At 34.5% G+C, this 13,486-nt stretch overlaps 2 protein-coding genes across 2 annotated transcripts; one reads left to right on the forward strand and one right to left on the reverse strand.

The window, feature by feature from the left end:
- The first annotated feature begins 2,935 nt into the window (after positions 1-2,935).
- On the forward strand, positions 2,936-3,625 carry LOC134237244 (uncharacterized protein K02A2.6-like). The gene has a single exon (XM_062719348.1). It carries the CDS (start codon positions 2,936-2,938, stop codon positions 3,623-3,625), a length of 690 nt encoding a protein of 229 aa, XP_062575332.1.
- A 2,210-nt stretch (positions 3,626-5,835) lies between these two features.
- On the reverse strand, positions 5,836-8,019 carry LOC134237246 (acetylcholinesterase-like). The gene is made up of 3 exons (XM_062719350.1): positions 7,948-8,019; positions 6,240-7,765; positions 5,836-6,129 (listed from the first exon to the last, which is right to left on the reverse strand). The coding sequence occupies exons 1-3, from the start codon at positions 7,948-7,950 to the stop codon at positions 5,853-5,855; spliced, it is 1,806 nt and encodes a 601-aa protein (XP_062575334.1). The 5' UTR covers positions 7,951-8,019; the 3' UTR covers positions 5,836-5,852.
- Between the last annotated feature and the right edge of the window lie 5,467 nt (positions 8,020-13,486).

Here is a 13,486-nt window from a genome sequence, read left to right on the forward strand (position 1 = left end):
TGTAGTGCATGCACCTAGAAAAGTACCGTTCACAATAAAACGGAAGGTCAAAACCGAATTAGATCGCATGGAAGAACAGAAAATAATTAAAAAAATCAACAGCCTACGGAATGGGTCAATTCAATGGTTGTGGTGAGAAAACCTAACAAAGTTCGTATCTGTCTAGACCCCCGAGATCTCAATAAAGCTGTGAGAAGAGAACATTTTCCTATGAAGACCGTAGAAGAAGTTGCATCTAAAGTAGCTGGAGCTTCGGTATTCAGTACCCTGGATGCTTCTTCAGGATTCTGGCATATTCAGTTGGATGAAGAGAGTTCAAAATTAACCACGTTCAACACGCCATTTGGGAGATACAAATATCTAAGGATGCCGATGGGAATAAATTCTGCCCCAGAAATATTTCAGAGAACGGTATCACAGCTATTCGAAGATCTCGATGGCTGCGAGATAATAATGGACGATATTATAGTATGGGGAAAGAATGAATCCTAACATGAGGAAAGACTAAAGAAAGTGCTGCAAAGAGCAAGGAAAATAGACTTAAAATCAAACAAATCCAAATGCAAGATCGGAAAGCCTGAAGTTAGATTTATTGGGCACATCTTTAGCAGAGACGGGATGAAGCCCAGACCCGGAGAAAATAAAGGCAATCAACGAAATGAAAACGCCAGCAAACAAGAAGGATCTACAACGATTTATGGGCATGGTAAACTACGTTGGAAAGTTCCTACCAAATCTCGCAACTATAAATAAACCCCTACGTCAGCTACTACAAAAGGAAATACAGTGGCACTGGGACGAGAGGCACGAGGAGTGTTACAAGAAGCTTAAGGAATGCCTTATCAAAGCACCACTATTACGCTACTACAACGTAGATAATGATGTCACGTTATCTGTGGATTCCTCCTCAGAAGGAATTGGAGCCTGCTTGCTACAAAATTCTCAACCAGTGAGTTACGCGTCAAAATCAGGCATACTCTAAAACCTGGCCTGGCCCCTTTGGCCTGACCTGGCCTCAAGGTTGGCCTGGCCTCTATTTTGGCCTCTAATTTGGCTTCAAACCAAATTTTGGCCTGGCCTCAAAAGTTGGCCTGGCCTCAAATTTGGCCTCTGTAAAAAATTTTGGCCTCACCAAAAATAATTTCTTTTTCAGAATTTGATTGATTTTATTGATTTTTTTAAATTAGTTTCAGTCTTTAAAGAACGAAGCAGATAAATAACATATTTCTGTTGATATGTAAATGGTTACATTAAAAATAATCATGTACTACCACCAATATGATTTATTTTATTGCTTATCAATCGATCAGTGTACACTTATTTCATTTTATGATTTGATGACAGGTATTTCATACTGACACTACCAACACTCTTGCTTAATTATTTAGAAAAAAGTATCAGAGTTTATTTTGTGTTTTCCAATTTGTGCACATTGAAAAAATCTCTAAATCATGTCAAATGTCATTAATAGCTTTGAAAAATTCCCACTTGTTAAGTGATCAATCACCACCTTTTACACACTGTATAGTGTTGTGTTACTGTTATGCCTGCATCATCTTAAATGTGATATATGAATACAGGCACCAAAGAATTTTTAAATAAATATACTACCATATACCAATCCCTTACCAAAATATTTATATTATACTGATTTGATTACTCTGTTAACAACTCATATGTACTTTAATCTCAGAATAGTTGGCATTTAAAAAAACTAGACGTATAAATAACATTATCAGATAATTTATAACTTTCTGTTCCTGTGCAGTAACACTGTAATTGGATATCTAATGACAAAAAATTCTGCAGCATGGTTCTTGACAGGAGATAAGGTTGAAGTTAATTAGTAATGAAATGTATCTGTGCATAGGCTGTTAAGCCATCCATGATTTGTAAAGAATTTCCTGCTAAAACTTTCACTATCTACAATTATCAAAACAAAAGTTGAGTTTGATGATAGTTTATTAACATTTGTGCTGTAAAACAATTTCATCCTATCAACCAGACCATTAGAACCCTATCATATAAAATGTGGCCAACTACTTGCAAATTATAACATTGACACTTTTTCTATCAGATTGTAAAAGTAGTTCACATTATCAGAGAGATTTTTTAAATTCTGAATAAAGAGTTTTAAAAACATGTAACAAGTGATACTTAAAATAGCAAATTTTAAATTCTTTTTAGTTCTTAGGTAATTACTACTCATCTGCATTTCTTTGTTGTATTGATAATTTAAATTGATGTTCCTAAATGTTTTACTTTGTAAAATCATTAATCCAACCAAGTCTTCAGAATTGCAACTGATCAATAGAAAATCAATAAAATAAATCATATTGGTGGTAGTGTATTATTATTTTAATGTTCACATCTACATTTTCAACAGAAATATATTAATCACCTGCTTAATCTTTGGAAAAAAATGAAACCAATAAAAAATCATTCAAATCAATCAAATTCTGAAAAAAAAAATTATTTTTGAGTGAGGCCAAAATTGAGGCCAAAAATTTTTACAGAGGCCAAATCTGAGGCCAGGCCAACTTTTGAGGCCAGGCCAAAATTTGGTTTGAAGCCAAATTAGAGGCCAAAATAGAGGCCAGGCCAACCTTGAGGCCAGGCCAGGCCAAAGGAGCCAGGCCAGGTTTTAGAGTATGCCTCAAAATCACTCAGTCAAGCCGAAAGAAACTATAGCCAAATAGAAAAAGAACTACTTGCTATTGTCTTCGGGTGCTTGAAATATCATCAATATATCTATGGGAAACGCGTCAACATTGAAACTGACCATAAACCATTAGAAAGTTTATTTAAGAAACCACTAGCGACAGCGCCTCCTAGAATCCAAAGAATGATGCTACGCATACAAGTTTACGATTTAAACGTAAGGTATAAACCAGGCAAAGAACTTTATATTGCCGACACCTTAAGCAGAGCAACAATGAAGGACGACGAGAATGAAAACAAAAAGGACAAATTCAAAATACATACCCTGGAATACTTGCCTATAAACGAAAAGAAGATGGAGAAATTCAAAACAGAAATGGCAAACGACGTTAAGCTGCAACAATTGAAGCAAGTTGTCTTGGACGGATGGCCGGACACTAGAGCCGAGTGCCAGGAAGCGGTTAAACCCTACTGGAACTACCGCGATGAAATCGGATACTACGATGGATATGTAACGAAAAATAAACGTCTGATTGTACCCGACTCATTGAGACCGGACATGCTTAAAAAACTGCATAATACACACATGGGGCTGGAAAAGACCAAACAACGAGCCAGAGATATTTTGTTTTGGCCAGGAATCAAAACCGACATCACCGAACTTATTACAAGTTGGGGGGTGTGCAATCAATTTAAAAATAATCAACAAAGGGAGCCATTACTTCAACATGGAATACCTGATCGTCCTTGGCAAAAAGTCGGTACGGATTTATTCGAGCTGGATCGTCAAAATTATATTGTCATTGTGGATTACTTTTCAAAATTCTTTGAAGTAGCGAAACTTACATCAACCAAGAGCACAAGCGTTATCAAGAAATTAAAAGAAATTTTTTCAAGATACGGGATACCAGAGGAAGTTATGAGCGACAATTTTCGAGCGAGGAATTCAGGAAATTCTCAATGAATTATGATTTCAAAGAATCGACAAGTTCACCGCATTATCCTCAGTCAAATGGAATGGTGGAACGGACCATACAGACCGTGAAGAAAATTATGAAAAAAGCCAAAGTCGATAGAAAAGACCCGTACGTTAGCTTTTTGGAATTACGAAATACACCAATAGACCATTAGTGGTCTTTTTGTCTAAATTCCTCTTCGGGGAGGCAGTTAAATTTATGTTAAGTTTGACCTTCGCTTTGTTGCCATATGGGGCGGAAGTGGGTATCCATTTAAAAGTGAATTTCTTTGTGCTTTCTATATATATATATATATATATATATATATATATATATATATATATATATATATATATATATATATATATATATATATATATATATATACAACTTAATTTGTTCAGTGTGGGGGTGGACGAATGCATTGAATATAATTACATATATATATATATATATATATATATATATATATATATATATATATATATATATATATATATATATATATATATATATATATAATCTATACATGTATATCGTTAAGATACGTTGGTAACGTTAACTTCATAACGCACACTAGAGGGTAATGGAGCATCAATGGTAATAACTGTCTAAATTTTTATAAAGATATTTTGAAGTTCGTGCTCAGGTGAAGGGTACAGTTATTCCCCATAGGCTTCAAATCGTGTTTGAGATGAAAGCGATTAAAATGCGATTGACCAGGTCACTAAATGTGTTTATACTTATATTGCAGACGTTTATTATCGTGAATTCCTTTCCATCATTAAAATTTCCACAAATGGAAAAAGAAACTACTATGATTTTTCCCTACGGCTTTTGGTACTTTTATGTTATAATTGTTATCATCTGAAATGTCTAGTTTTTCTTCTGGCGTGTTCTGAATGAGTGAATTTTAAAATTTCATAATCCTTGTCAAAATTCTTGACCTTCAATCTATGACAGATTTTTTATCGACATGTCTAACCCCAGCTGATACGATACTGCCTTACTTTTCTCTACCCCTGCCTTACTTGTCTCTACCCCTGCCCTACTTTTCTCAACTCCTACACAAGGTTTTCGACCCTCAGGTTCTATAAAATGAACTTATTGTATTTTCACCAAGTTCGTCATTGTAGTTTAAAATTATATTATACTAAAGCAACGTTTAAATATAGGTAAAATGAAGAAGTTTAACAGCATATATTTTCATTCAAAGTACCAATATGTATTATCATGTACTAGCATTTTTATCATTGAGACAAATGCTGACTGCGTTTTTCACACTGATTGTTAGTCCATTATTTATACACTGAATTGACGACAGATTTTCCCGTTATTTCTCGATCATGACAAGGAGCACACGGCGGGTGTGACCGGTCAGCAGGGTATGCTCACTCCTCCATGGCGCCTGATCCCATGTCTGATGTTTCCGAGGTCCGTGTTTGCTCTGCTCCTATTTTGTATTGTTTTATAGACTTTTATATTGAATACTGTGCGTTATCTCCATATCCTTCCATACATTCATTTATAATGGTGAAAGCGAAAAAGCGAAGCATTTTGAAGATCAAAGAAAGTTCACAGAAGTTTAAAGTTTTTAAATTTAATATTTGCATCATCTACAACCAATGGAGATATATCCTTAATGAATCAAAATTGGATTTTGAGGGAATATTAATTCATCGACTCCTTTTCCATATGACACTAGTTTACCAATATACCGATATTTTAAATATAAAAAAAATGACATTTTGTCATTCATGATTTTTTCTGTGAAGGATATGGAGATGGTATTCAACATCAAAGTCCATAACGCAGTACACAGTAGGAACAGAGCAAACACTAACCTCCAAAACATCAGAGGTGGGATCAGGTGCCATGGAGGAGTGAGCATACCCTGCTGACCGGTTACACCCGCCCTGTGCTCATTGTCGGAAAATAGCGGAAAAATCCATCGTCAATTCAGTGTATAAATGATGGACTAACAATTAGTAGGAAAAATGTTTGCAGCATTTGACTAAATGATAAATTTGCTTAATGATTATTTGCTTTAAACGAGTCTGCTGATATTTTTATTTCATTAACTTGTGTCGATGATTAACATCGTTTTAGAAATTGTTCTGTGTATCTCGGGATCATGTAGGATGCACGTAGCTACAAAAATGTCAACATTTCATGTCCCTTTTAATTTGATATACAATATATATATATATATATATATATATATATATATAGTTTCTAAAAATTAGAACAAAAAATCAGTAATGTGAAAAACATCAAACATTTGATCTCACGCCGCAATTTATACTGTTTGGCAGAAGATGTATAAGATGTGCTTGTCTCTGTGTTGATCATAGGATGCTGATCCTGAATATATGGTATTTCACGTAACCAAAAGTCCGCCTCCTGGCTTTTGTAAGAAATTTTTGAGCTAATATTTTCTCCAAGTTGTATGAATCTTTTGTTTTGTGTGTTATAACTGGGCCAAAATGGTAACCTCGGGTCATTTGGGTTCCTAAAAGAAAAAAAGTTGAATACGTCAGTTTAATATTATTATAATTTGTAAATGCAAAAATATAGAAAATGCATGCATAACAAACTATAAGTGTTTTTAAATATTCTAACCCCGTGATGGCAAAATTGGACCAATACTTTCTCATCTGAAAGGCAAATAACAGATCCTCGTCTGTCGCTTTCACCGTCGTGTTCGGATCGAATTCTTGCAGGTTTTCAATAAAAAACAGAAACACGATATCGTCAGAATGGGCAGCACCGTGGAACCATCCCGGGGGTGCTGATTCATTATACATGAATCCCGGGTAAATGGGACTCTCCCTTGATAAAATAAACCTAAATGTTGACGATTTGTTATTAGAATGTATGTCTATGATTTCAGTTGATGGCGCAATGAAGAAAAGGTCTGTAAATAATTCTGCCCATTTACGAAATTGATCATCAGACGTGCTGTTCTTTGTAAAACCGTAAAACTTGCTGATTTCCGAAAAGAGCCGTTTGTTTCTTCCATAGTATTCCTTTAACATATTTTCTGGTCCAACATTCCATATCCAGTCTGAGGAGCGTAATGAAGCCCCAATCTTCTTATAATATCGCTCTAAACCTTCTATAGCTGTAAAGAGAACGGATCCTTCCATGTCGCAATTTGTGACGATGACGTCTAGAGACTTAAAAAAGGCAAAGGCGGAGGAATTCTCATGTTTCAAAATATCTTCAGGAGATTGTTGAAATAAGTCGTTGTCGACAACAGGTGCGAGGGGAATATAGCTGGATGGATAAGTGTAGGAACTGGAAGATAAATACCTCATGCAGATAATTCTCATTAAGATATTTTGTTCGAAAAATGGACACAAATGCACGGAGACAGCTTCAGATGTAGAGTATGTATCATAACCTTGGCGTGTGACCTTTAATGGTGAATTGGGAACTCCACTCTGCATTATTACGCGGTGGAATAAGCCTTTATTTTGCGGAATCAAAGCCAAAAAGCCCACACTGAAACCGCCTGCTGATTGGCCAAATATTGTAATGCTATTCATATCACCTCCGTAATCATCTATATTGTCCTTCACCCATTGTAAAGCCAACATTTGATCCCACAATCCATAATTTCCTTTGACTGTGGAATTTTTCAAAGCCATAAAGCCGAGCAAACCCAGACGATAGTTAACCGTCACTACAATAACATTTCCAGTTTTTGCAAGCATACTTCCGTCATAAAATGAAGCCGTTCCCACGCTGTAGGATCCACCATGGATCCAAACCATCACGGACTTTTTAGACGAAGTCTTCAGATTAGAAGGCGCATATATGTTCAAATGTAGACAATCTTCACTCAGTCCATGCTTGACAAAATGATGATTATAAACCTGTGGACATGCAGGCCCGAACGCTGTAGCATTAAGGGTCCCATTCCAGGAACCATATGATATTGGTCTGGCGAATCTATGTCTGCCGGTAGGAGGTTGGGCGTACGGAATCTGTAAAAATCTGTACAACTCAGTAGTGTCATAACTGGAAATTTCTACACCCAGTATGGGTCCAAGCTTTGTTTTATGAACAAAATTCTTAGTTTTTTGTTGTGCCGAAGAAATTTTAAAACATGCAACGATACTGATGTAGGTTAAATGTAGTATCTGTAAGGAAGAAAAAAGACAATTTGAAAACCCCCTTATTGACATGAAATGTTTATAATCCTTAAATTATATTTTGCACTTTTTAAGTGATCGATAAGTTTTTACATAGAATCACATGTAGCTTTGATCAGAGGCTAAGAAAATTACAATTAAGATACAATTTTACTGCATTTAAAACTTACCATTATAATGGTGTGATTGTTTCCAGCTGATATGATAACGCACTGTAATCTTTCGGGTAGCACGAACAGTGAGATTTCTCTCAAATTTGAAAAACAAACATGAAAAACAAACATGAAAAGATATCGATTATCTGATATTTTAGAAGGTAAGGTGTGTTGCATATAATCGAGAATAAATTTGTTAACCATTTGAGTGAAATAGATAGAAGGATATATTTGGGTTTATTGGGACTGAGCTTTGTCGGGGAAGGTGATTGTCAGTTCGTGTGGGGAGAACATACAGTGTCACCTGCAGAAAGCGTAACCGTGGCTGTAAGGGGAAAAAATAAAAAAAAAGCATATTACGGAAACCCATTTAGGACCTATCAAATATTTTTGAAATCGATATAACGAATTGTTGAATTTTTTAATTCAAAGTAATTTTATATCTAGGTTTTTAAGCTTTCGAATGAAATATGAAAATAATGAACTGTAAAAACGCTCAAACTTCCATTGAAAACTATATAAATCAGGAGCAGAGTAAACAGGAACTTCTTAAAACATGAGGTGGGATCAGGTGCCATGGAGGAGAAAGCGTCCTCTATCGACTGCTCCTTGTCGTGATCGGGTATATGGTAAAATTCGTAAACATTTCAGTGTGAAAATAATAGCCTATTTTTAATGATTATCTTAATCAATATCTCAGACAACTAATTAAACAAACTAAAATTCAAATAGCTTATTAAAACGATCTCTGTACTCAGACATGGATGAAAAATTCTGTTTTATTTCTCTAAAGCAGTCAATGTCTTGTACATGTATTCATGTAATAGTATGATGTTTCAATGAAATGCAATCCCAAATATATTTAACATATCAATAAAATAAAAGCTACGAGGTACGCGAACTATCTCTTTGTCTACAAAACCACAATCCAGATTTTTAAAAAAATGTACACACATCGCCATACACAAGTTCTATAAATAGCATATGCTGAATTAAGTTTTTCTCCCTGGTTGTCACAGTCGCACTCGTTCAACAAACGCCAGTACAATTTATTGTATATTTTAGAAATCCCTTTGCAGTATCATATAATTGTACACAGTGTATTAAGACTAATGACTTCCTATAAATTCAATCAATGACTGGATTGATCGTTTTAATAGTGAAGGAAGACAAATGCTTAAAAATGATACTTGTTATGTTGTTCAGTGAAAGCAAGTTTGAAAAGAGATGTGTTTTTAGACACAGCTATCAAAGACCTCCAATTTACACTTTGAAGAAATAGTTGAATATTTGAACAATAATATAAGTAGTAAATACCTAATATATCGTTTACTTTAGATTTTAAACATATTAGATATGATAAAATGAAGACACCCATTCTCGATCCACCTTGAATTAACGTCTCTACCGAGACAGAAGGTTTGGGTTTTAATGGTCGCCATGCTTATTTTTGGAATAGATAATCATATCCTTCCATTCTGTTACCGAGATTTGACCATTTCTGACAAATAATCTGTTCTTGTTTTCAAAATTAACTTACATGGAAATAAATATAAAACTCAGAAAAATCTTTCAGCTTTTGTGACAGAACGCTAGAGAGGGGGTCACGTGACCTCCTATATCACGTGATTCGCGCGTGAGCAGAACGGTGGTTAAGGTGCTTTAAAATTAGAAAGGACTAATTCAAACAAGATTTGTTTGTGAAACACTGATATGTCCCCGTTTGCAACATAGCGAAAATTAAATTTTTCCTAAATGCAAACTCACCGGAAATACAATTCTGAAATATAAAAGTAGGTTAAAATTTTTTTATAGTATGGAAATCTCCAAGGTCAAAAGATCAAGGTAATGAAAGGTCTCGTCACAAAAATACAAATGTGAAGTAAGGAAGCCCTAACCATAACTCTTCAAAAGTTATGGCCAAGGTTAAACTAGAACTAACCCTTTAGAAGTTATGTTCAAAGTTTGCTTTTTAAAAGTAGGTCAAACACCAAGGTCAAAGGGTCAAAATTCTTGGAATCCAATGAATGTTCTCACAAGAATTACATTATCTGAAATATTAGATCACTAGCCCTTAGCGTTCAAAAGTTATGGCCAAGGTTAAAGTTTTGTCATAAGTATTGAAATCTCCAAGGTCAAAAGGTCATAGTAATTGGTATCCAATGACAGGTCTTGTCACAAAGAATACATGTACATTTAAAAAGTATGAAATCCCTAGTTCCAACCGTTCAGAAGTTATGGTCAAGGTTCAAAATTTTAAAAAAGTATGTCAAACTTTAAGGCTAAGATCAAAGGGTTAAAGATCTTGCAACAAGGATTAAATATGTAAAGTATGAAAGCACTAGTCATAACCCTTTTAAAGTTATGGTCAAGGTCTGCATTTTAAAAGTAGGTCAAACTCCAAAGTCAAGGTGAAATGGTCAAAGTTTTTGGTATCCAGGTCTTCTCACAATGATTACATATGTGAAATATGAAAGCCCTATCCCTTAGCGTTCAAAAGTTATGGCAAAGGTTAAAGTTTTTTCATAAGTACGGAAATCTTCAAGGTCAAAAGGTCAAGGTTGTTGGTATCCAATGAAACTTAAAGGTCTTTCTACAGAGAGTACATATATGACGTATAAATGTCCTGGTGTCTACTGTTCAACAGATATGGCCAAAATAAAAGTTTGGAATTTTTGTGTAAAAGTGGGTCAAAAAGAGGGTCAAACTCCAAGGTCAAGAGGTCAAATTTGGTGGTAGCCAAGGAAAGGTCTTGTCACAAGAAATACACATGTGAAATATGAAAGTCATAGCTCCCCTAAATCAAAAGTAACGGGCAAGGTTTAAGTTTTTCGGACAAACAGACAGACAGCTAGACAGACGGACGGACGCGACAAAAACTATATACCCCCGAAACTTCGTTTACGGGGGGCATAAATGTAATCAACACTGAAACCAAATATTGTTTCTTTTATGGAAGTTATTCAATTAGTTAGCGAACTCTTTGATCATCCCTCGTATATAATTATTTGTATATTTTAAATCTTTTCATAAAGGACTGCAGTGTAATGCACCTTGACAAAAACCAACAACTTACAATTCGACGCGGACGGCCGACAAAAATTGGATTGAAATTCTAGTTTGAAATTCATTTTCAATCCACCTCAGTTAGGCTAGAAGGCACATTATTACTGATTGACCCAAGAGACAATTTCAATTTCGGTATAGTTTGAAAATAATACATAAATCAGAATAATCCTTTTATTAATCTTTATATTTCGGGTTAAAGTAACAGAGCACAACGACATTTAGTATATATAAAATGTACTTTAAGCGAGGACCAAGGAAGTAGAGCAAATACACGTCCTTCAGGTGCATAGAGTGATAATGATAAATTTTATTATTCCATCTGTAAAATCAGTAGAACTTAGTTTGGTGAGAGATTGAACGTCAAACCGAATCAGTCAAAGCCTGCAGCAATACAAAAGTCTTGGTGATTCGAACAGTATTGACCTATGTATATATGTGTTTATGAAAGATGCAAAACACGATCATATCCACGGAGAGTTTCAAGTAAAGTTGTTTTTCTATTAAGGTAACCTCTGATCTTTGCAATGGAAGTCTGACGCCTAAAATATATGATTGGACCATAGAAAAAGGCCCTCATGACAATTTTGATACATTTAGAGTTTTTCACGGATTTTGATGAAGGTTAGAAGTTGTCAAATATGAATTTTTATGGTCCTACGTCAACTTTAAATAGGTTTTTTTTCTTCATTTTTATCAAAAATACTTTTTCAGGTTCAAAATGACGTCATTTTTTTCACAACGTCAAACGTTTTCAGAGAGAACATGAAATGGATTTGCATTGTAATGTTACTCGTACGGTAATTAATGGTTGTATATCATTTAGTATTTCCCCATGCAGAATATTTTTGTCTCGTTGTCTGTTTTAATTATTGTAATATATATTATGGGTTCATCAATGGTGTTCAGGATTATGAGCATGTTTTACATTTCACTTTTCTTGGACGCCATTGGTAGACCTGAAAAGCGAGCGACATCCGTTCAGTTTTTCAAAAACAATTATTTTCTCAAACAAAATATTTACCAGTAATCCATGCAAGAGTCATTTGAGAAGCCCGTAGAATTCATTAGAAAATGATTTTTGTTCAAAATTTGCTCAAGATGTAAATTTGATGATAGTTCAAGTTGTTAATTTTTTTCTTGCTTGAATCCAGCATCAAACGATCTACCTTACCATATACAAGGTATGTGAAAGTTAATTAAAGAACATCATGAACAACAATAAACTATAAGTAAATGCTACTGCGAAGTAAAAAATTATTTGATTGTTTGTTCTCCTAAACTATATATAGACAGAAAATTTGTGAAGTATGATAACATGTAATTACGATACATGTGTATACAATTATAAACAATAAGGATATTTGGTTGATTAAAGGCATGTTTGAGGTTGTCTGTCGATCTGCATGGGGTAATGACACCGCTTAATAAAAATACAAACGATACACAAAATATTTTTCAGCCAATTCAAACAGTAAAAATATTTACTATTTACTTATCAAAAAGGTGGAAAATTTACAAACAAACGAATGAGTTATAGTACGCATAATACGGTAATTGATAGACCCAGGATCAATACTTCCAGCAATTGTAAATGAAAATATATTCAGTTATTATAGAGTAGACGTTCCTTTAGTGAAGTGAATTCCTCCAGAAGATCTACTGTATAATTGCAGTTCACCTTCCGGGATTTTTCCTTTTTTTTGTGGAAATATACCATTATTAATCAATTCTTACGTCCCCGTAATCGACAATTGGGGTATATAGTTTTTTCTGTCCCTATGTCCAGCTGTATGTTTGTCTCTTTGGCCGCAATAACTTAAACCTTGCCTATGACTTTTGAGTAGCTGGGACTACTATTGCTCTCATATTGTACAGGTCTATTCCTTGTGACAAACCCTTTCCTCGAGTACCACCAATTTGAAGTTTGGCCAACTTTTACAAAAATACCAGATTTTTATCTTGGCCATAACTTTAAAACAGTTGGTGCAAAGGCTTTTATATTTCACGTATTCATTGTGTCAAGACCTTTCAAAGGGTATAAATTTTTTGATTTTGACCTTGACCATAGAATTTGGCCGACTTTCTTAAAGCCCTTAACTTTGGCCATGGTTTTTGAACAAGTAGTACAAGGGCTTTCATATTTCACAAGTGTATTACTTATGACAAGACGAATAATGTTGCACGACTTTTTTATCTTGGAGTTTGACAAGTGCATTTGAGAATTTCAACTTTGCCATATTATGCCTTACGGGGTCATCAGTATTTCACAAACTCTTATTTGTGACTGAATATAATTTGTTATGGGTCAGAATTACCCGAAATGCCAGCAAAGATCAATAACACAATTTAAACTTAACAATAATTTATTTACAGTAATATATAATAAGTATATGAAACATAAAGTACAAACTTAGCAAGAATCTAAGAATACATACATCAGAGTGTCCGTTGCGGCACACAATGTCCCAGTGAAAATATATATCCC

The sequence above is a fragment of the Saccostrea cucullata genome, unplaced genomic scaffold (genome assembly GCF_032062105.1).
Source record: "Saccostrea cucullata isolate Sc308-1 unplaced genomic scaffold, CSIRO_AGI_Scuc_v1 ctg3616, whole genome shotgun sequence".
NCBI lineage: Eukaryota > Metazoa > Mollusca > Bivalvia > Ostreida > Ostreidae > Saccostrea > Saccostrea cuccullata.